Raw genomic sequence first — 24,355 nt, 5'->3', positions numbered from 1 at the left:
GTTTCATCCTTAGTGATGTGGAGCTTGACCTCATATTGACTTGCATATGTTCAAATGATTCCAGATTCTGCATTTGCCCAGCCCTCCTCTGAATCAGAAGGCCACCACATTGTCAGACCTTCTAGCCCCTCCTCACATTGCCCAGCGTCCCCCAATGGTCACCCAAAACCCTTTGGGGAGACATTAAGACCAAAGGAACCCCCTTCTCCAGCTGTCTACCCAGACAAGGCCCGGGGGCCCGGTGAGGGACCGGTCTCTAAGAGGAGCTCCAGCCTACTGAACAGCTTGCGGCCCCCACTCCCCCTGCAGGCTAAAGAGGGCCCTCACAGCATCAATGGACGCACCAAACCCTGGGACAGCTTCACCCCGGAGGAATTTGCCCAGCAGTTCCACGAATCTGTTCTTCAGTCCACTCAGAAGGCCCTGCAGAAACATAAAGGTAAGCAGCAGAAGCCACGTTAATGGATATCCGTCTGCGATGGTGACCAATATGCAGCAGAACAGAATAATGACGAGGGAGACCACCTTCCAGCAGTAAGCCTGAGGGACAGTTTGTTACAGGTCTGCCAGGAACATACTTTCTTTTGTTTGGAAATATCTGGAAATTGTCATTACAATGTCCCAGGGTGATGTCTTCAAAATGATTTGCTTTGTCCAACCAATAGTCCAAAAAGCTACACATCTGCACATCTGATAATGTTTGATATTTTTGCATGATGAATTAACTTAATTGATTAATCCATCACCTTAATTGTTTATAATATTTTTATTGATCAGTTAATCTAGAGATTAAATAGTGTACTATTGATTATCGATTGATAGTAAATTTTTTCCAAAGATTCACCACTTAAAAAAGATTTGATGGTAAACTAAATACTTTTTAGATTTTGGCCTGGCAATTGAAGATGTCCTCTGCTTGTCAGGTCACATTTAGCACATGCAGGTTACAACTTAAGTGGACACAACTTAAAAATGTAAATATCAGTAACTGGCAGTTTTGATTATATTATTATTCTATTATCAATTTGGTGTCATTTCTAAGCACGTAAGAGACGATTTCATATATAAGTTCTAGCCATAGACTGCACATCATTAATTCAGACTTCCGCAGATCCCTGTCTGTCATGCTAGCTAGATGATCTTTGAAAATGTCCTGGAACATGATCTCTAAAAGAGTGGGAAACAGGATTTTAGGACCTAACAATGACTCAGTTAATTGAGAAAATAATCAGCAGATAAACCGATAATATAAATAATTGTTATTGGTATCCCTAGATTAATCAACTAATCCTTTCACCATTATTGAAACTAATACAAATGTGTGAAATACTACAAAACCTTGCCCTTTCTCCCATCTTGTCCTGTAGGCGGTGCCACAGGGATGTCGGAGACATCCCACCTCCAGGAGTCCTCGGTTCACTACAACATACCAGAGCTTCAGAGCGCCCCTGGTCGGCCGCCGCAACCGCATTCACAATCTCACCCAAATGCACATTTGTTTCCCCATCCACTCTCACTGGCTCACCCTCAGCCCAACGGGCAGCACTTCTCTGTAGCCCTTCACCAGGAGGCCTCAGGGACGAGGGAGGACCTGTCTGGTCCAGATGACTCTGAGGAGGAAGCGGATGAGGAGGAAGAGGAGGCTCCTGCTTCCAAGTGGCAAGGGATTGAATCTATATTTGAAGCTTATCAGGAATACGTTGAAGGTAAGCAGCTCCAGAGAACACGCAGTGATGCTGCTAAATGTCTCTTATACCCCGTTTCTTATGGCGGTTTCATAACGTCGTCCTCTGAAAAAGACATCAGTATCTCATTTTATAGGTTCATAATTCAGTGTTTCCATATATATATATATATATATATATATATATATATATATATATATATATATATATATATGTCGTGTTGTTGCTTTGCTAGAGGGCAGTATTTGTCCTATACAATTCAGTTATGTGCAAATAAATGTGTGATCAGGATTTGTACTAGAAATAAAGTCAACCGAAGTTAAACATCCATCTCATCAACACACAATGTCACACGTGTATTTTATTACCCTTTTTAAACATGAAGACATATTAATCAAAATAAATGTACTGTATCTGCTGTATCACATGGTCTGGATTCTGCAAAGCAGCCAATGCTCACTGCTGCCACCCTTGTTTTTTTCTCTCATACCCAACTCATTTCTTTTTTCGTCATTTTTTCTTATTCATTGTTGTCCTCTAGAGCAAAGTTTGGAGCGACAAGTGTTGCAGAGCCAGTGTCGAAGACTAGAAGCTCAGAACTACAACCTCAGTCTGACTGCTGAGCAGCTGTCTCATAGCATGGGGGTAAGATGCATGCGCACACACTACTTATTGTGAATGATCATACACTTTGCATTATCTCGAAGCCCAAACTCATAAATACGTACCCCTTGTCATTTCCCTTCGCCACACAAACTTCCTTAAATATGAATTAGATATACTTCTATAACCCTTGAAATGTATGTGCTCCCTCTTGGAAAATTATCAAACATCTCATAGTTTGTAACATGAATGACAGCATCACAACTTTGTGGTTTCTTCTTGGTTTTTCCCACCTTTTGTATTGATGCCATATGACAGAAATCATGTCCTCCTTGTTGTGATTTGATTCGTTGTTGTTAACTTTATATTGTTTGTCTTCCCTCTCTGCGTCCCTGGTTGTGTAGGAGCTGATGTCCCAGAGACAGAAGCTGGCAGTGGAAAGGGAGAAGCTACAAGCAGAGCTGGAGCACTTCAGGAAGTGTTTGACGCTGCCACAGACACACTGGCCAAGAGGCGGCCATTACAAGGGCTACCCCCCCAGGTGACCCCAACACGCCGAGCTGATGGCCCCTTCAGACTGACACCCAGAGTTTATTTTTCATGGCCTGGTCCACATGTCTCCATGGAGGAGAATATGGCTGGCTAGATGAATGAATGAATGAATGAATGAATTGAGTGAATGGATAGATGAGAGATGAATGCAGAGAAGACAGGACCATTCAGTGAAGGATGGACAGTCTTTGGACTGTGCCACGAGCCACTAACGTGTGCCAATGTAGCCAACCCGGAGAGCATGGGACAGGAACCGGAAGATCAACACAAACACACACACCTATTTGTCACACATTCTTTCGTCCCCGCTGCTCTCTTGTTCAGTCCTTGCATCCCTCACCGCCACAGCTACACAGACAATCCTGCCAATGAGGGAGCAGCTACCCCAAAAGGGGCGTCGTCGAGAGACTTGAACGCTTCAAAGGCTTCTGGTCAGTCGGGACTGATTTGATCACAGTGGCCACATGAGCTTTTGAACTGGAAATGCACTTAAGAATAAAAGCTACCTGGTGGTACTGTGTTACAACAAAGAACTGTTTAAATTAGGGAAGAACTTAGAAAATGCACATTTTTGGAAAGAATTAAGGAAATGTTTTATTTCGAAATAGAAAATTTGAGAATAAGAATTTTAAAAGGTGCTTCAGCCTTGTATTGTAAATAATATGAAGACTTAAAAGATTTTGTATGTTTTTATTACTTTAATCATTGTTCTTTTAAAGAAAAAGCCTGCCATTTTTATATGTTTATGCTTTTTTTGGGTGTTGGAAAAGAAAGCCTTGCTTTTAGTGTTTGTACTGCTGCTGGCCAGAACAGCTCATTTTGAGACATTGAACAGAGTGAGAGAGAACAGGATACACTCTTCTTACTCCTGACCCAGCCACAACCACCTCATCTGGCATCTGAGCTCAGTAAAGCTTACTTAGGTCCTGAGACACGGCTCCCGCCCTCTCATCCCCCTTCCTTCACAGCAACATGTCTCCCATCAACAACTCCTCTGGTCAGCGTCACTGCTGCTGTTAGCTCATGATATTCTCTTACAGAAACCAGTTGAGATCCACAGTGACAATATAATAATTTGTTTTGTTTTTTTACTTTGGTCACTTGACATACTTGATTTTGTAAAGACATGAAGAGTCTCTTATTAAGCAGCCAGCTGATGAAACTGGTTTTTGATGCTTTATCCTCCCATTGGACCTTTCACTTCACTTTGTATGACATTATATCACATTAGGCTCAAATAATATGACGGTTTGCATAAAGTTACGCCTTACAAGCCCTTATCAGCAGTCATGAGGACACAGTGCCAAAATGAAAAATAAGGTTGCATTTTGGATTCTTAATTTGAAATTGAGTTGCAATTAGGTAGCCAAACCTTCAAACCAGAATAGCCATCTTCCACTGCTGATACCTTTGATTCACTCAGCTTCTTCCTGCATCCCTTTTTTAGGACTCCAACTATCCAAAGTTCCCAACGTGTATAAATAACGGACTGGAAAAGTAGACGTTTTCAAACTGGGCATTTTGTAGTACATCTAAAATCTGAATGCCTCACACACTACCCTGTAACTCCTGTTGACTCAGCATTATGGTTGCGTGTGTGATTGAAGACCCCAAAGGCCAGCAAGAAGGTGCACAGATCATCATTTTGAATTTAGGGGCTGCACAAGTTAGTGGTGGGACAGTTGGTGTTAAGAGTGAGTGATTTCAGTATTTCATAGTAAAAAAAAAAAACTTTTAAAATGTGCAGAAAGTTAATTTATAAAAACTGAAGCACACCCCCTACATACAATATGCTAATTACAAGTGCCTCAAGAATTTGGGAGCATGTGAATGAGTTGCAGTCCACATGGACATTCTACACAACGCCAGTGATCAGGGACTTAACATGTTACATCCAAGTGTCTACTGTATGTCTCACACCTTTCAAATATGTGCATGCCAAGAACCGACACAGAATTCCTTTATCTAAATGCATCTCTGAGAACCAATTTAATCACACCTTTTTATAAATGGAGGCCCAGTTCCGAGGATCAGGTGGATGCAGAGCGTAGTCTGTCATTTTTACAGAGCAGAAGAGGCATGCTGAGGTCAGCTGCCGAGGCCTTCCTGTGTCCATCCCACGCACGCCCATGCAATAGCCCCATTACTCAGTGGAGGATGTCTAGATGCTGTGAAATCCTGTTTTTAAAATGTACTTGTTTGAATTCATTGTAATGTAATATATTCTTTGTTGAATGTAGTAATTAGGTATTTATGAATATATGGCTGTGATTTCAGACAAAAAAGAAAATAAAATATTTCAAAAATGTTAAATATCAACCGTTGTTTGTGGTGCTGGTAGGTGGACGGTAGAACACTCAGAATACTTGGTGCTGTACCTTTGTTGGCAATGGTTCTTCGTATACCTGTTAGTATTGAAACATCATACCTTTAACAACATTAACTTGCCACTGGTTTTAGGTTAGAAATGTCATGGGTCTTGGTTAGACTGGGCGTCCTTCCACCCCGCAAGACAAACATTTTAGAGAAGACTTCTTTAGTTGTCCTCCTTAAGGACTGACCTCAGAGCTGGAGTTGTCATGACGCTGTGCTGCGGTTCCCCACTGCTCTTAAATGTTTAGGATGGGTCAAATATAGGGCAAGTGTCCCCACAAGAACTTACATTTGATGATTACTACATTACTATTCAGAAATATACTACAAATGTTTTATTTTTATCACAGAGTTTAAATTGCCCAGAAATATAATAATAATATATTACCTAAAATATTATTTGACTAGGCAGCCATTTGTTTCATCCTAAAATTGCCTCACACATTTAATTTTCTTTGATAAACTAGAGCAGTGGTTCTCAACTTTTTTTCAGTGATGTACCTCTGTGGACATTTTCTTTTGGCCAAGTACCCCCTAACCAGCAAAAAGTATTTTTGGTTAAATAAAATATTGAATACAGAGCTGTGCCATCAGTGTCTGATTTAATATAAAATATATAAAATGCAGTGTATTAACTTACTTATATTGTATTGAATACATTTTTAAATATCATGTACCCCCATTTGAGAACCACTGAGTTACACCACTGATTCAGATTTTAAATGTAGCTCCTCCCCCACACCTCACAGATGATGTCACCGTTTCCATATTAACAGTTATTTGATTCCTTGATCAGTTTATCCTTTGACAGTGATGCTAATTTTAAATATATATTTTTTAAATCTTACGTACCCCCATTTGAGAAGCACTGAACTAGGGCAACTACTGTTGTAGATTAATTATTTTCTCTATAAATTGTCCAAATCGTGAAAAAAGCCACAGTGAATTCTCTAAATGTTTAGTTTTTTTCCCCAGAAAAGAAAAGAAAAGTATATTTACCCTAGAAATACATTTATTTACAAACAGGAATGGTGACACAAAAAAAAACGTAATGCAAATATTATATATATATATATATATATATATATATATATATATATATATATATATATATATATATATATATATATATATCTTAAAACAAGCGGAGTAAAACTCTGTTAGCTTCAATCAACCATTACCATAACTCAGTAATGACGGAGCCTGGTGATAAAGTGATAAAGTACAATCCTTAGTCCAAAGCTGATCAGATTCTCAGTCTACGATCCAAACTTGTTGTTGTTGGGGCTCAATAGTCCGTGAACTGTTTTTTACTTGAACCCGGCTGCAGATTGGAACGTAGTTTGTACATGCAGTTGAGAGAGTCAAGAAGAAACGCTCGTATGGTGTTGATCTCCATCAGAGTCAGGTTGTCCAGCTATGGAGGGAAGGAAGCAGAGAGGCAGGAGACAAGGTCAGTTTTAAACTAAATCTAACCTTCTTTCTCCAATGATCTGCTGAATCTTAATATGACAACAGGGAAACAGGAAGAGGGGATAAAAGGGTAATTAACACTGAGGATGGCTGTTAATCCTGTTCAATTTAACTAATGAATGTTCAGAGTTTGTCATCTCTGAAGATGCTCTTTAGAGCACAAAAATAATTACAAGGTGCTTACATTTTATTTGTTTTTTCCACAAAGCCGCCAGAAGCTGTACACGTATGCAGCTATGTTACCAAAATCCTTGCAACTAACACATTTTCATTATTGTTCATTAATCTGTCGATTATGTATTCGTTTAGTCTAAATTGGAAGAATTTCAGTGAATGGTGAAAAACGGCCATCAAGCCAAGTTTATTTATAGAGCACAATTCGTACACAAGGTAATTCAAAGTGCCTTGCACAGGATTTTTTTTAATTTTTAGACCTATACTCCAATCCAAAATACATTTTTATTTCACAACACAGCAGAGTAAGAAAACCAGCAAATATCCACAGTCAAGAAGCTAAAACTAGGGAATTTGAAAACATGCTGGATCCTTTTCTGTTAATTGCCTAATCAATTGTTTGACTAATTGTTAAAGCTCTACACTATCCCAGTGTGTATGAATCTTCATGATCAGTTTTACCTTGGCATGAGCCTCCAGCTGACTGATGAAGCTGTCGGCTGAGAGGCGGAGTTTGGCAATACGTGTGTCCCAGATGTCTTTGACCAGCGTGCGGATCTCATCTGCTTTAGGGATGTTGTCAGACGCACTACGGAGACACAAACCATCATGTGATGTAGAGTGCCACATACACGGACAATAAGGGAGCATTTCATTACTATAAACACCATGAGCACAATAAGACGGAAGGCCCTAAATCTTGATGGGGGATCACTTAAGTTTCAATGACTCACTGGTTCAGCAGCACTTTGGTCAGCTCCATGTAGTACGGACTGGGAACAGGACTAAAGGTGTCCTCCTTCCTCTCAAGCTCTCGCATCTCCTCCAGTTTCTCTGCACATTATAAACAGCAGGAAACTAAAAAAATTAATTAAAAAAAAAACACATTTCAAGATGGAAGACATTTGTATTTGGCTTGGGGCTGAGTGCCAAAGAAAGGGTAGGGAAGCCTGCAACTATTAAGAGATGGACTAACGGGTTGTTAGTTTTTGACAATAAGAAAAGTCCAGAATAATGCCACCTCCATCCTAATAAAAAAGTATACCTGCACCTCATTCAACAAATAAAAGTGTGAATAATAATAAAGCAAATGTGCGTATACAATGTCTACTTTTGATTCTGGATGAATGTAGTCATCTTAAATCATTTTTTTCTTCTTCAAATCATCATGTCTAATGCAAACATTGCTAAATAGTCCAAGAACTTTATTTTTGAGTGTGAAAGCTGTGGAGAAGGTTTAAGGTTGAACCTCCACAGAAGAAACCACAAGATGTGTGGTTTTAAGTATTAAACAAAGATCCCAACTGTTCCAAGGGCACTAGAAGCACAAGGCTTTTATTTTGTGTGGAAATGTTGGTCACAGCAATATTTCCATGTGAGACATTGGCTTTTAATAGTTCACCCAATGTTAGCACTATATAGCCTGAATAAAGATTGGCAACTTCTTGATAACAGACACACATGTTAGCCGTTATTTGATATTCAAGTATCCCCGCCGCTTGAAAACACATCAAATACTCGTTTCCGCTGTGTATCTCACCAACATCCATCCACGCAGGAGGAACAATCCTACATTTCTGTCTCTGCTTCAAGTTGAGAGCCAGCCACACAGGAACGTCAACAGGCAGTCCCGGGTTGAAGGGCCCCAGGTCACCCTGAGGACAGAGACACAGATCGTATCGACACCTGACTCGCACCTTCATCTCACTCGCATCTTCATCGTCACATCCACGTCGTAGAGATCCCAGCTGGTGCTTCGGCTTAATACGTGAACACATGCATGTGGTGACACTGGCGCTTCTGACCCATGAACATACAGTAGAAGCTTGCCCCCCATTGTTCACCATCAGACTGTAAAGTCTGGATTATGCTGGCGTTAGCTATTGAGCTACTGAGGCTAACGGCATGCGAGTTATATCACGTGAGACAACGTGTTGGCAAACACACGGAACGCTCCTTACCCCGATCAGATAGATCTTGTCCAAACTGAAGTTTGGTATTATCTTCACCATCTCTTTCTCAGCGAGGAACTCCACCTCCGAGGGGTCCATCGCTGTCTGCTTGGCGAGACGACTTTGTTTTCCTAATACTTTCACTCGAGCTCGCGTCTCCGGGTCTGCTTGTTCCCGCGCTGGCGCCTGCATGAACGTACGGAGGACAAAGTGGGTCATGTGACATCAACAACAGTTGCAAATAAGCGCCACTAGGTGGCAATATTGGCCAGGTGATGAAGCCCTACACATCTATTTAACTTTACAGTAGTAAAGGAACGTACCATCAAAGTGGACTTAAATTATACAGAATGTACCCTTTTCGAAATTGTATTTACTATATTTTATAATTGTTCCTTATATTAGTGTAAGTGGCAGTTTGATGTTGTTGAAGATCCTTCATTTCTCGGAAATATGTTCTATATTTGCCTCCTGTAATACCTATTTTGTACACTGGGTGGCAATCCACTCTCATGGGTCAGCCGTTCTCACCGACAGATGTATTGCGTTGTCCGCGTACAGGTGGACTGCAGGGTTATTGGCCGTGGAGTCTTACATGGTTACGTAGCGGGGCCAAATACGTGGTAAAGATACCCAACTGTGTGTGATGGATGGTGTTCTTCAGATGCAAGAGTTTATAATATATGCGAGCAATAAATGAAGTGACAAAGAGTAACGGTAAACATCTGGACATTGTTTGTATGCTACACAGACTCTTAGATGTATCAAGTGGCCCTTTGAAGGGGCCAGACCCCTAGACCCTGACGAAGAGGCTTTAAAACCTGCTTTGCTTTTACATCACACGGAGGTAGACTGCACTATGAGTCTAGACCACAGGTGGGCGCTAGAGCCCCGTGTGTGTTTACTCTGCAGGCTTTTGAGCCTCAACAGTTCTCTGCAGTTTGAACCTTGTTGTAAACGTGTTTTTTTCTTCTTCTTAAAGCCACAGAACGCGTAAAGAAAAGAGACCGTGTTCAGACGTTTGTTGCTAACGACGTTTGTTGCTAACGACGTTTGTTGCTAACGACGTTTGTTGCTAACGAGGCTTTGAGCGTTTCGTCGATATGATAACGACATGGCGACAATAGATTGCGCAAGATCAATTAGTGTATTTTACCAATGAGTGAATGTTTTTTCAAGGGGAGGGGGCGTGTCCAAAACTTCAGGTCCATCTTGTCATGTTGCCGAGAGGCTGAGAAAGTATTTCGTTCTCATCGTCGTCGCCGAGAAGATTAAAAATTATTTTTTTTAGGGTCGACACTGATATTTCAATTAAAACATTATTATTAATTATCACCCGAAGGGCTTGAAGACACAACGACACACATCCTCTCCTCCAATCGCTTCAGCCGTCGAGTCACCGCCTCCTCGACTCGGCTGATCCTTTGACGTTAAGAGTCATCTGGTCCCCCGCAGAGAGAAGTCTGGAACAATGAGGTCTCCTCCGATTCAGAAAGGATCCCCGAGCGCTAAACTCTTGTCCAAAACGGACCCAAGGGGGCCGTCACACAAATTTAAAAACACAATTGAATATTAAATAAGCATTCGTGGTATAAAAAAAAACACGTTCTCCTCGATAACTGTGACATTCCGTGTGCAACATGTGGATCCACCTGACACCAAGAGTACAATTGGACCGACTGTACCGGTCTTGATTTGGTCTTTCCGAGCCTTCCTTTGCACGCACGTGATTGGATGAAGCCGTTTTAATTTGCGGTGGGAAAGCTTAGAACAACCAACGAACTGAGCCTCTTCTGCTGACCCCGGTCCCTGGATCAAGTCTCGGTTGTGCAGAACCGAGTGGGCTCGTAAAGACCTCGTTCGTGGTTGTTGTTTCGAAGTGGAGCACATGTTGGGATCTGGGAGGTCTGTGGTTACCCATGAGACACCTTGATAAAGGCCTCTCGGTGTACGGAGCTCGTTGTCTGAAAGAGTCTGGAAAACTTTCCTAAAATTCTATTTTCTCTCATTGTCAACGCGACTGCTTCCGTCACTTCCTGCCTCGGCCTTTGAAGACCTTTGAACGTCTCGTCCATTGGCTCGACTCATCGCCCTGAAGAGACGACGTCCTCCAGCTCGGTTGGTAGAAGTGTGGATTTCTGTCATTTTAATCTTCATCTCGACAGGTTTACGTGAGACATGTTCTGTGACCTGTGAACTCCCTGACCGGTTGGCTTGTTTCCCACCAGTTCCTTTTCTAAAGAGTGTGCAATAATTAAAAAGTATTAACTCAAATTAAAGTACATGAAGGTAAACTTTTTAAATTGACTAATTACATTTATTATTATTATTATTATTATTATTATTATTATTATTATTATTATATACCACAACATATACCTATTTTAAAATAAACCACATATATTTGAAATTAGTATTAATTATAGTTACACGTTGGTGAAAGTATCAGTAAAAAATCAGTTGAAAGCTGGTCAGCACTGTACTCATTAAACACAATTATTATGATTTATATTACTTACTTTTAATGTTTTGTATTACTTACTTTTAATGTTTTGTATTACTTACTTTTAAGGTTTTGTATTACTTACTTTTAATGTTTTTTATTACTTACTTTAATGTTTTGTATTGCTTACTTTTAATGTTTTTTATTACTTACTTTTAATGTTTTTTATTACTTCCTTTTTAATGTTTTTTATTACTTCCTTTTAATGTTTTTTATTACTTACTTTAATGTTTTGTATTGCTTACTTTTAATGTTTTTTATTACTTTCTTTTAATGGTTTTTATTACTTACTTGTAATGTTTTTTATTACTTACTTTAATGTTTTGTATTGCTTACTTTAATGTTTTGTATTACTTACTTCAATGTTTTGTATTACTTACTTTAATGTTTTGTATTACTTACTTTAATATTTTTTTTGGTGACATTTATGTGTTAACTGTACACGGTCCCTTTTTAAATAAAGATATACAAAAAAAAAGTATTTGAGTCAAATCGGTGTAATGGCAATTTGAATATTTCAGTGAAAATCCATTCCTGACCTCAGAGTAGTTTCACTAAAGTAAATAGGTAAATAAATAGGTAAATAAATAAAAAGATAAATTAAAGGATAGATGAATAAATAAATGCATCAATAAATAAATCTAAAATATTTTCACTTACATCTCATATATATAAATGTTCCCATGTGTGTTTTCACATGTTGTTAACATGTTCCCATGTGTGTGTGTTTGTGTGTGTTAACATGTTCCCGTGTGTGTCTTTGTGTGTGTTAACATGTTCCCATGTGTGTGTGTTTGTGTGTGTTAACATGTTCCCATGTGTGTGTTGACATGTTGTTAACATCTTCCCATGTGTGTTTTCACATGTTGTTAACATGTTCCCATGTGTGTGTTGACATGTTGTTAACATGTTCCCATGTTTGTGTTTGTGTGTGTTCACATGTTCCCACGTTTGTGTGTTTACATGTTCCCATGTGTGTGTGTGTGTTCACATGTTGTTCACATGTTCCCGTGTGTGTTTGTGTGTGTTCCCATGTGTGTGTTCACTTGTTCCCGTGTGTGTGTGTGTGTGTGTGTGTGTGTGTTCCCATGTTCCCATTTGTGTGTGTGTGTGTGTGTGTGTGTGTGTGTGTGTGTCTTGTCCACTAAGTCCTCACGTCTCAGAGAATCTTCCGCTCGTCGTGATCGAGACGCGCTCAGACCTGAGAACGTACACAACGCACAATGAGCTCCTTGACGCCATTGTCTCGCCTCACACACACACACACACACACACACACACACTTTGCCGGAGGGGAGGAATTCTCCCGTGAACACGTCTGGTGTCAAACTGGGAGGAAGGGGCCCCTCAGACTGGTCGCTCCACACTCACAGTGATGGAGTCGGTTTCTTTCGGCACTCATGAAGCAACAGCATCTTCCTCAAACGGCTGTCCTCACACAGGTGAGACAGGTCAGACAGGTGAAACCAGTTGCTGTCTTCACACAGGTGAGACAGGTGACACCCAGTTGCTGTCCTCACACAGGTGAGACCCAGTTGCTGTACCAGTACCTAGGTGACTTGGGCCAGTCTGTTAAACCGAGCCTAAGAAACCTGGGTGTTATATTGGACAAAGACATGTCATTAGTGCAACACTGCAAACAGCTGACCAAAAATTGTTTTTTCCAGCTGAGGAATATCTCCAAACTTAGGAAAATGGTGTCACAAAATGATTTGGAGCTGATCATTCATGCATTTGTGTCTTCACGTTTAGACTATTGTAATAGTTTATTTTTATGTCTAAACAAGAAGGAGCTGTCTCGAATTCTGACCCGCTCAAATAGGAGGACACACATCTCCCCTATTCTCAAAGCACTTCATTGGCTGCCAGTTTCCATTTAGGATCAATTTTAAAATTCTGGTTTTAACTTTTAGAGCTTTACGTGGTCAGGCTCCACCGTATATCAATGATCTGATCCAGCCTTACACCCCAGCTCGGGCTCTGAGGTCTGTGGGTCAGAATCTGCTGATGGCTCCGCGCACCCGTTTCCGGACCAGAGGAGACCGATCTTTCCAGGCTGTTGCTCCCAGGCTTTGGAACGATCTTCTGCTCTCCCTGCGCTCAATGGAGTCTGTTGACTCCTTCAAAAAGAAACTTAAGACCCTTTTATTTGTCAAGGCTTTTGTTTAATTGCCTTGGGGCTGCTATGATCGTCATTGAGTTGTCTTGGCCTTTTTTTAAGTTAAATGTGTATGTATTTCTTAATCTATTGTTTTATTGTAATTATGATGCGCCTTTTGACCCTGGTCTGCGAAAGGCGCTGTACAAATAAATTTTACTTACTTACTTACTTACTTACTGTCCTCACACAGGTGAGACAATTGACACCCAGTTGCTGTCCTCACACAGGTGAGACAGGTGACACCCAGTTTCTGTCCTCACACGGGTGAGACAGGTGAGACCCAGTTGCTGTCTTCACACAGGTGAGACAGGTGACACCCAGTTGCTGTCCTCACACAGGTGAGACAGGTGACACCCAGTTTCTGTCCTCACACGGGTGAGACAGGTGAGACCCAGTTGCTGTCCTCACACAGGTGAGACAGGTGACACCCAGTTTCTGTCCTCACACGGGTGAGACAGGTGAGACCCAGTTGCTGTCCTTACACAGGTGAGACAGGTGAGAAGGAGAAAAATAAGAAACAAGGACCAAGCGAGCAGGTAAGACCAGAGTTCACAGGATGAAGAACACGGGCAACCAAGCGAGCAGGTAGGACCCGAGTTCACAGGATGAGGAAACGGACCCTTAGGGTTCACGAGAATAAAAAACGTTTATCTGAACGTTTTCAGACAGCTGAAAAAAGGTGGTCGACCATATGTTTTATTGAATTTTTTATTTGATTATTTTAAATGTTTTTCTTTTATTATTTGTATTGGATTATACTATTTGTATTATTATAATGTATTTTACTTTTTGTCTTTATGTTTCTTGTCCTTTATTCTGGGACAAGAACATCTTTGTTGTCTAATTTCCTGATTTTTTCTGTTTTGAGCTTTAAAAATGTAAAGTGTGTGTGTGTGTACATATTTTAATAGCAACAACAAACAGCAATAAATATTCCAGAATAATTGTATCATATATAAACAGAATTTAAATTAATGCATCGGCCCCAACGAGTCGGTATCAGTATCCCTAAAAGTAATTGTTAGCTGCAGCTTTAAAAGCTATTAAAATTAATTATGGAGCTGTTTGTAGCGGTTGAGGCTTCTCTGGAAAAAACATTTGTATGATGCTGAAAGGAAGTCAAGTTATGGGGAAACTACCAACAGCAGCTATATTTAGATTGATCACATATTACATAATATACAATTAATACTAGCTGTTCCAGTATTATGAGTCTGGCTTTGCAGTCAATGCACTGATGTACAGCAACGATTACACAGATATGATAGTCCTTTATTGGTTTGTTATTATTCCGTTATTAAATTTGCAGGATTACAGCAGCAAAGTGGAACAAGAGACATTCGTATGAAACAATAAATAATTAAAATACATTATAAAAGGAAAACACAATATAATCAAATTACTGTAAGTGTTTGGGTCCACATTATTGCACATTTGAGGTAGGAAATATAAAGTGTTTATATTGCATGGGCTAATAATTCATACATACATTGATATTGATGCTGATATTGCACATGAATAAGTCACCTTCCCTGAGCTTTCCAGGATGTTCAAGTGGACCATGTGCCTTTCTGGGAGCACATATCTGTGTGAAAAGCTCTTCTTCCAACATGAACTTTAATAAGTCAAAGTACAGGTCCAAACTCACTGATGAGCATCTTCAAGCCAGACTGAGTGTCTCCACTGCTTCCTCCCTCAAGCCCAATGTGGCTTAGCTGTGTGAGAGGAAGCACTGCAGGTCTCTGGCAGCAAGGAGTAGACAAGAGACGCCTATGTTCTGAAGAACCGTTCATGTTCTGAAGAACCCGTTTAACCGTTCATGTTCTGAAGAACCTGTTCAACCTTTCATGTTCTGAAGAGCCGTTCATGTTCGTTAATACTCTGAAGAACCCGTTCATGTTCTGAATTGTTATTGATAAAGATTGAGAAGATTGGATCAGTTGTACTTTTTTTTGAATACTTGATGCGGCCCAGCCTCACCCAGACTCTAGCTCCACCCAGGTAAATTGAGTTTGAGACCCCTGCTCTAACACATTAACACAGCGACTTACTGGAAAGCCTCTGGATGTGTTATAGCTGGCTTCTATATGAACTTTGAACCAATTGTCCCGTATTGGCTGCGCATAGTTGAGGATGGATGTTCCTGTGCACGACTGGCACCGCCACGGAGACACAGGACGCCGACTCTTACCAGACTGTGGGCACGCCTTGTGGCTTCAGCAGGAACTAGGACTCCGACCAGCATTGGTCTCGTGAGGCATGAGTAAGCTAAACTAGACTTTGTGTGAACACAGCTTTGAATCGGTAAATGAAACACAACTTTGACTTCATGCTACCGGATGGCTCATGACTCAGATGACAACGGGGAAACTAAATAAGCCAAAGCGGGTTGTTAAAGGAACCAGGCACTTTGTTAAAAAAATTGAAAATTAAAATGCAGTAAATTGCTTTGGAATATATTTTAATGCATATTAGAATTGAAAGCTCCGGCTTTAGTACAAAATGCCTTTCACTCTTCACTTTAAGTAACATTTTGAAGGCAGGACTTTTACTTCGCAGTAGTATAGTTCTACCAATTATAGTTATTAGTTTTACTTCAGAAAAAAAGGTTTTGAGTCAAAACTAACATTCCCAGTTAGAGAGAGTAGCCCCCAAATGACTAAATCCGGTCCTGAGAAACACGCCCAAGTCGCATGACTCACAATTATCAAATGGAGAACTTCACTGGCTGTCGTTCCAGATTTGGTAACAAAATCAACAAACACTATAATAAAATACAAATCTAAAATAAGTCAAACATCCATGTTTAGGTGGTCCATTAGTTTTGACACATACTATGTAATTATCCTGATTTCATTCTACATCTAATATCAATAAAAATAGCTAAAATGGCAGATAAATGGGCTGTAATTTGAAGTTCTTCATAGACAATGATATTCTCAGGAAGTGTAAGTCAAACTGAATGAACTGGTCTAAATATCCATGTCTATTACAGACCATATACTATAATGTCATACATTTTCATAACATTTTATAACGAATTAATTTAAAACATGTTGTATGTTTCCAATATTTTAATAACATTAAACACAGTGCAGCTGGAATGAGGAACAATCCTGCCTCAGAGCTTCAGCACAAAGATGTTGTTGTCTCAGTTGGTCTGTATAACATTCCTCTTCTTCCCAGAGGTCATCCATTGAGGGCGACATATAAAAGTGCCTGTCTTAACATGAAACACAAAAGAGAGTTTAAATTATAATCATACAACAATAATACACTTTTAAAGAATGTTGTTAGTTAGCATTGACACCAGAACGTGTGTCACAGGGTCATGTAAACCATGGGGATAGGAGATGGCTGCAGGCACCTATTTGACATGAAAATGCAAAGAAAAGGACGACACTGGAAAGTGGACAACTGCATTATGTTTATTAATAAAATGACAAAGACATGCAGGAATTGGACAAACCGGAAGTCTCTTCCATCGTTCCCATGGACGTGTAAACTCCAGTCCTGCAACTGGATACGCTGAAACAAAATAGTCATCAGAATTTTGAGTTGCATACATTTCAAGCTGAAACATGCGGCAAGTATTCAAACCAACCTTGGTATATCAAATAAAAAGGAGATATTGACACTGATTATCTTTCATTTGTATTTCAATTCTACTTATCTTGTTGTTAATCATTTTAATTGTATGAAAGTATGTGTTTATAGAAACAACAACACTTATTTATGTGACATTGGGATCAGGCATCTGCCTATATTATAGGAATAATCAGACTTTGTGGCTAATTTAATCACATTGAAAGAGATTATTTAAAACACGTGCTGACAATGCTTGTAGCCTAATTGCCTTGCACACATGCACAGACCACTTCCAACTGTTTAGATACTGCAATAATTCAATCAATAACTCATTCATCTATAAATGATCAGTCACAATGTTTTTGCCTAAGTGTTAGAAGTGTCTGTCACTTGTTATTGACACCAATAGTGGTTATTTGTATACAAATTCTAATGAGTAGCGAACAAATGTTTGTACTTGTATTTAAATGTTTTGGGGTATTTGTAGTTTTAATTAGTATCATAAGATGCTTAGAGTTAGTGTTATAAAGTTAAACAGGTCCTAATCCCATCCCTAATATTATACCGCTGTCTCCTTCAAACAACTGCTTGAATAACAATAAGTATCTCGCTGAAAACTAAATTTGACAAGATTACATTTGAACACCATGATAACGTTACAGTTTATGGTTAAAATTGACCTTCGCTCAGTGCTCAGTTTTTTCTGTTTGGAGCGCTTGAACGCACCTCCGTTTACGAAAGCTTTATATCTGCATCAAACAACCAAATATAAAATGTCAACGATCATGATAATGGAATGGACCTGTACTTCTAAAGCGCTTTTCTTGTCTTCCGACCACTCAAAGCACTTTAACACTACATGACATCATTCACCCATTCACACAGATGGGAGGAGCCACCTGCCATTAGGACTATCTCACATTCACACACTGTAGGCTGTGGGAGCCATTTTTGGGGTTAAGTGTTTTGCCAAAGGACATATTGACATGGGCTAGCGGAGCTGGGGATCGAACCGCCGATCCAGTGATTGAAGGACGACTCGCTCATTACTGAACCACAGTCGCCCACTATAATGATGACACCAAGGTACTATAAGTAGGCCAGGTCATCCCGTAACCCTGACAACGACTGAATACAACTCATGTTAATCAAATTTGTCTCCAATTAACCAAGTCAATTATTATGTGGACACAAAAAGGTTTACGGAATTTTGTAACAATAGCTTGTTGCTAATATTATTTTCACATTATTTTCAAAACCTTTTTATGTTCTGTTGCAGACTAAATAAATGATTTCCTAAAACTAAAAACTACCATGAATGTGTGAAGACACAGAGACTGAGCAGCGTGAAAAACGTAAACTAATTTGAATACGTTAAAAGTTCAGGGTGATATTGATATCCAACATAGTTTATTATAGATTGTGTCTGAAAACGTCAAGACATTTTCCTTAAAAGATATGCGAGTATCTCCTTTTGCTGTGCTTTTGTGTTGCTGAAGGTCAGGTCAGTGGTTCAGGTTTGAATTATACTGCTGTAGATAAGCTTATTTATGGTGTTGCTATATTAACTACTTCAAATACTACTATTGGGTAGTTTTATCTACAGCAATCAAACATATCATACGTTTGTACCATTAATGTTCTGAGAGAGCCACGTATCTGTTTATATAAAACTTCTTATCATTGATGAGCATTTGACCAATTTCTAATAGTTCTGTTGACCAACAAAGTGGAGAGTAAAGTGTAATTTTATATTTTTCTACCAGGTGCAATTTTTAAATAATGCAATTTAGTACTCTATTCATTGAATACCATTCTGTTTCTGTAGTATTTCTACTTCACCATGTCAGTGACAACAAGGTTTTATTATCAATGTCGTCATGCAAATTGACATAAGAAATATCGTTTGCCATTCTACTGGTTCTGAGCAGATAACATATGACCCTGTCCTTGGTTGATGCAGCAAAGCCATTCATGAACTGAATTTCTAAGCCATATCAAATTTAACCAAAGCCTGAAGCCCTCAAAGGCAGTGGTAAATACCTATTAACGCCTATAAATAATGTACTAAATGACACAAGTCTGACAAAAGAATTGGTTCCAAAGGGGATTTCATTATACATTCAGTTTATAAAATGGATGTTAAAAAAAGTGACTTCAACAGCATTATTTAATAGCTCTTACTGATTCATTCTAATTTGAAATACAAAAGGTAGTTCTGTATCCCAACATTAAGTATTCAAATATTTTAACATTACATATTAAATAGTAGGATTTAGAGCAGTCAATTAAGTATAAATACAAACTAGTACCTAGTTCTTACAACAGATACCTAACATGAAACATAATTCAGATTCCTGTGATCTGATTTGACGGACTGTATTTCTGAACAAATCTTCCAGAGCAAGAATCAAAAGCCAATACGCCAACATTGTATCATCAGAAGAATTTCATTCTGAAGTGTACCAGGAACAATAACAAGAGACACCCATCATAGAAATGTTTGCATAAGAATTAATCTTTTGAGGAGTTATGGCAAAGATAAGAAAACATTTTAAATAATCTACTGCCTCTCCGTTTCATCTATATTCTTATATTGTTTATAAATAAACTGCTCACAAACATATTCAGACTATGGTTCTATATTTAAATTTGAGGGCTTAAAACAAACTACACCTATAATAGAGAACATGTATCTATATCATATCTTAGTAGTACAATCATCTCTTTAAATTTATTGATCTCTGTATGGCTAGGGAAAGATTTATTAAAAACTCTAAGAATTTAAATATATGCACACAACTATGAATAAACACAAACCATTGTAGGAAAAAAAAACACATTAAAGTTGCAGTCAAACACATAATGGCCTTCATCACCTCAGCATCACCTTGTAAAGGCCGACACATGCCAACAGAGCACATATGGCTCTTGCCCGTGAGAGAAGTTGGCCTAAATGGTCAGTGCTCCGCAAGATCCTCTCAATAGCAGGGAGCTTTTCATGGAACAAAGGTCATGCGTTCAGCATTATTGTACTCCTGTGCTACGAGGTAAGTAGCATCATGCATGCTGAAACGGCAGAAATATGTGTCTATGTGAAGAGTACTCCTGACTGACTGGCTTAGCACAGATCCAGGACGGACTTGTTGATCACAGGGTTGGTCCAGTCGTTCCTCAGATCATCCAAGTGATTGTCAAAGTCAATCAAGCTCTCGTAGGACCTTCCCTCTAACAGAGCAGATGTGATCTTCTGCGCTTCGCTCCAGTCCTCAAAACAGTCACTGGAAGACAAAAACAGAATTTTGTGAATAAACAATGTACACTATTTTGCTAGTTAATAAGAGAACAGAGGGAGCGTGGATACCAGAAGCTAGCTGTGGTTGAGGTTGCACTTATAACACGGTCTCTAGTGAAATGGCTCAAAGCAAAAAGCAACTTACAAAGTTACTTCTCTGCTTTTCCACTTGTTTTCATGATGGTCATAGATATGCACAATGGGCTCAAAACAGCTCATTCTTAATCTACTGTTGTCCACCTGAGGGAAAAAAACAGAAATCACAAGGGATTTAGTAGCAAACAGACATGTTATGTATATCTTTACAGCACTAGACCAGTGTCTGACGTGCTTTATGGAACTCACTTCTAATTATGTATACTTTACAATGTTGCTAACCATTACAAATAGATAGCATTTAGATTGATGACAGCAGCCTAATCAATGCAAAAACATACCAAACTCACACCATCCCTTTCAGAATGTACACACTCTTCATTGACACCAGTCTAAATAATGTATTATTACCATAACAATTGCTGCTTCACTGAAGTTCTCAGAAATCCTGGCAGCAACTTTTTCTGCAACTTGGTTGGGTCTGCAAGAGAGAGATGAACTAAGGTAGTTTGGGGCAGGGTTTTATTGCTAATTGTTTTCTAGGATTCCATTTTGTCTTGTCTGTACCTTGAATCCTTTGTGTGTTCATTGGCTTGATAATATCCGACAATGACGTAATTATTTTCTTTACACCAAGTATCAATCTGAGATAGGAGCAGTGGAGCAAACATGAAAAAGAAGGACAGCAGAGATCCACTTTATTAGGGAAATATCTAAAACGGCCCTGCGATAAACTATAAACTTGAGTAGTTTCAATAAACTGAGAGGTGATTATAGTATTTAGTGAACCCTCATTAGGGGAACACGAAATTAAAACCACCTGTTAGTAAGGAAGGGGGATTTAACGCACGACTAACGTCAGCCTACCACATGACCCTGAAGTTTAATCAAAACCACTATAAACGGTTTTAACAATAACCAAATCAGGACATTTTGTTTTGCAGTATTATTTGTGTATCAGACTGCATTAGTTTAAGCTAGGTGAACCCAATAAACGTGAAACTGTATACCTTAATTTACGGCTACTTACCAGTGTTAAAGCTACTTCAAGCATCGGTGCTAGAGCAAGAGTGCCGTGAAACAACGGCACACAGTCCACACACAAGACCGGTTCCCAGTGGCTCTCTTTCTTTTTCTCCTTCATTTTCTCGGCCACCAACAAGCCATTCACAGCAGAGTGAGGGTACTTGGCTGCATGTAAAACCATTTTACAGTAAGCCTGACTTGTCAGCTGGATAGGCATGTTTGTGAGAAAATCGGCGGACTCGGTAAAAAATTGACAGATCCTGAGAAGTTGAGTGGCTACACGATGAGAAGCTGTCTGCTACGGTTAGCTAATGTTAATGCCAACAACAAAGTGTATATATATAGATATATACCTCAGCAGTCACCTGACTGACACGAACCTGTAAGCTTCACAATTATAAAAAATGACAATAGTATTTTTTACGTAAGATTAATTACTGTGTTAGGAAATCTAAGCTAGTCTTGCTTCCACCTTGCTCTCGTTTCTGCAGCACCGGTGGTGCCGTAAATCAGAATGGAAATATCGTAAAATTAGATCATATAGCATCATCCATCCGGTCTGTTCACGCCCTCTTAACACGATTTACGTCCTTCCGGTCACCATCACACTTCCTTTCAGAGCATCGGCGTACGGGAGTAAGGAAGAGACAGTAGGTTGTATTTTTTTTTTAATCAACAGCATCCTTCTAACCACGTAGAAATACATCAGGCTTTACCATTTACTCACATTGTGACATTGTACATATTCAAAGCGAAGTAATGGACACACATTAAGTAGCAATTTCAACCGAAATAATCAATTGTGCACAAGTGACTTTGTCAGATTGGGACGAGCTAACTTACTGGATAGCTGTCGTTAGCTTGTAGCATCAGATTTGTGAAGGCGGATGTATCGCGCAGATAGTTAGGTGTTGCAGTGGCCTGTCATGGGCTCATGTACATGCAAACTCGATAAATGTGGAAGTGTTGCGTGACATTTTCAGTACTGGTTTTAAAGAACCTTGTATTTCAGTGCTTAGTTTTCCTGGGCGGTATGACCTTGTGTTTGCAGCTAGCTAACATTAGCTTAGCTTAGCTTTGCTTTGTAGCTAACGGTAGACCTTTGGTTTGGAACAACAATAACTCAATTAACCTATCATATACAATCAATGAACCTAACGCACTCTAGCTACTTTACGTTTTTTGTAAACACATGACTTGGTTTAAATGCAAGTATTTAAAACATATGTCAGACGATGTAAGCTAAATCGTATTATATTATAGATTTGCTCAAAAATAACACCTGCTATGTGATCTTAACATGATTTGATCAATTCATATAAATGTTAGAAATGTGGTTACCAGAAGAAATTTGTCGAACATTAGGAAACGTTTGAATGTGTTTAAGTTATTAACTAATATCTTTCATATGACCTTTTCCGCAGAATGCTGGCGACCAGAGCCCTTCGCCTTGTTGGCAAACGTGCCATTTCCACGTCTGTTTGTGTTCGTGGAGGACATGGTAAGTGACTCAAACGGACTCTATTTTTAGCAGGGGTGGGGTAATCCTAGATTGAATTAGTGCCTCATAATATATTGTATGATTTTAAAACTCCTACATCAATGATTACCGTGGTATCAAAAAGCCCCAAATAGTTGTTAAAAATTAAAACATTGTTCTGTTGGACAACAAAACTCAAAATGGTTTTGGAATGTGTTTTTAAAGTAAAGAAAATCCTTCACATTTGCTTATAGTGGAATGAATTCAATCAAATTGTGCCAGTGCACAGCTGATTATACATGTTTTATCGGCATACTTGGAATACACATCATGTCAGGAAAGATTGGCATGAATGTCAGCATTCTTTGATAGGGAAACTTGTTTGTTGAGGCATTCTTTTTCATCTCCTGCAGGTGTTGCCAAGGTAGAGGCCTACGCTCTCCCTGCCTATTTTGACAGGCGGGAGAATCCCCTCCCAGATATCAGCTATGTGCAAAACCTGAGTCCAGAGCAGGCGTCCTTGAAGGAGAAGGAGAAGGGCTCCTGGGCTGCACTCTCTGATGAGGAGAAGATTGCATGTATGACTGTACTGCACTCTGTTTTTTTAATGGTCATAATTATTGGTCAAACTGATTTTGTTATCAAATGTTCTATTAATTCAGTAATGTGTTAATGATAAAAACTAATTTTCCATCTAGTACAATTGTAATCATCTAGATTCTGTGTTTCCAATGTTCAGTGTACCGCATCAGCTTCAAACAGAGCTTTGCTGAGATGACCCAGGGATCGTCGGAGTGGAAAAGTGTGGTTGGAGGGATGATGTTCCTAGTTGGCTTCACTGGTCTGATTGTGCTCTGGCAGAGAAAGTTTGGTATGTCTGCCAACAAGTGTAATGGCAAGATTGGTGTTGTGTCTGCAAAACTGTTCAAGATTTGATGATGTGATACCTTTGTTTCCAATTCAAACCAAGAGGAATGCAATCATCTGTTACACTTGGTTGATGCAGCCTAATTAAGCATATTACTTAACGCATTGTTTCTTTGCAGTGTATGGACCTGTCCCACACACATTTGAGGTTGAGTGGAAAGAGAAGGAGCTTCAAAGGGTGTTGGACATGAGAATGAACCCAGTCGAGGGATACGCATCCAAGTGGGACTACGAAAACAAGCAGTGGAAAAAGTAAAGTACCCAGAGGACTATAACACATACTTTGAAGATAAAGGCAGACCAACTCAGAGATACAAGAATACCTATATTTCTGTATTGATCAACTGTTCACATTACCTCTGCATTTTGGAAGGCCTCTTCCTCTTATGGTCATTGTGTATTATAGAAATAAAAATGGTTAAACTGATAACCCTTCTATTTTAATTGTGTTATTTTTGTGACACCTG

At 39.3% G+C, this 24,355-nt stretch overlaps 4 protein-coding genes across 10 annotated transcripts in view; 2 read left to right on the top strand and 2 right to left on the bottom strand.

Moving 5' to 3' along the window:
• The window catches only part of gse1 (Gse1 coiled-coil protein), a 57,511-nt gene extending 52,352 nt beyond the window's left edge, over positions 1-5,159 (top strand). For all 5 annotated transcript variants that reach the window (XM_034558083.1, XM_034558049.1, XM_034558076.1 and 2 more), the window contains 4 exons: positions 65-439; positions 1,368-1,706; positions 2,227-2,330; positions 2,693-5,159. In XM_034558083.1, coding sequence (XP_034413974.1) covers positions 65-439; positions 1,368-1,706; positions 2,227-2,330; positions 2,693-2,833 — 959 coding nt within the window. In that variant the 3' untranslated portion in view covers positions 2,834-5,159. The remainder of the gene's footprint in view (positions 1-64; positions 440-1,367; positions 1,707-2,226; positions 2,331-2,692) is intronic.
• A 1,194-nt stretch (positions 5,160-6,353) lies between these two features.
• On the bottom strand, positions 6,354-9,007 carry gins2 (GINS complex subunit 2). Its single transcript, XM_034525794.1, has 5 exons — positions 8,822-9,007; positions 8,401-8,515; positions 7,595-7,694; positions 7,323-7,449; positions 6,354-6,630 (listed from the first exon to the last, which is right to left on the bottom strand). The coding sequence occupies exons 1-5, from the start codon at positions 9,002-9,004 to the stop codon at positions 6,502-6,504; spliced, it is 654 nt and encodes a 217-aa protein (XP_034381685.1). The 5' UTR covers positions 9,005-9,007; the 3' UTR covers positions 6,354-6,501.
• Positions 9,008-19,216: 10,209 nt separating this feature from the next.
• On the bottom strand, positions 19,217-22,003 carry emc8 (ER membrane protein complex subunit 8). Of its 2 annotated transcripts, XM_034529609.1 has the most exons (6): positions 21,835-22,003; positions 21,486-21,646; positions 21,023-21,099; positions 20,867-20,936; positions 20,505-20,599; positions 19,217-20,345 (listed from the first exon to the last, which is right to left on the bottom strand). In XM_034529609.1, the coding sequence occupies exons 2-6, from the start codon at positions 21,597-21,599 to the stop codon at positions 20,186-20,188; spliced, it is 516 nt and encodes a 171-aa protein (XP_034385500.1). In that variant the 5' UTR covers positions 21,600-21,646; positions 21,835-22,003; the 3' UTR covers positions 19,217-20,185. The 2 variants fall into 2 exon arrangements, with proteins under 2 accessions (XP_034385500.1, XP_034385499.1); XM_034529608.1 differs by having other exon boundaries at positions 21,486-22,003.
• LOC117728768 lies at positions 21,978-24,326 on the top strand. Of its 2 annotated transcripts, none has more exons than XM_034529611.1 (5): positions 21,978-22,135; positions 22,906-22,982; positions 23,375-23,539; positions 23,701-23,832; positions 24,008-24,326. In XM_034529611.1, exons 2-5 carry the CDS (start codon positions 22,907-22,909, stop codon positions 24,142-24,144), a joined length of 510 nt encoding a protein of 169 aa, XP_034385502.1. In that variant the 5' UTR covers positions 21,978-22,135; position 22,906; the 3' UTR covers positions 24,145-24,326. The 2 variants fall into 2 exon arrangements, with proteins under 2 accessions (XP_034385502.1, XP_034385503.1); XM_034529612.1 differs by having other exon boundaries at positions 22,074-22,131.
• The last annotated feature ends 29 nt before the right edge of the window (positions 24,327-24,355 follow it).

This window comes from Cyclopterus lumpus, chromosome 3 (assembly GCF_009769545.1).
Source record: "Cyclopterus lumpus isolate fCycLum1 chromosome 3, fCycLum1.pri, whole genome shotgun sequence".
NCBI classification, from domain to species: domain Eukaryota; kingdom Metazoa; phylum Chordata; class Actinopteri; order Perciformes; family Cyclopteridae; genus Cyclopterus; species Cyclopterus lumpus.
Note: the sequence above shows the minus strand (reverse complement) of the source record. Positions and strands in the feature narration are given on the sequence as shown.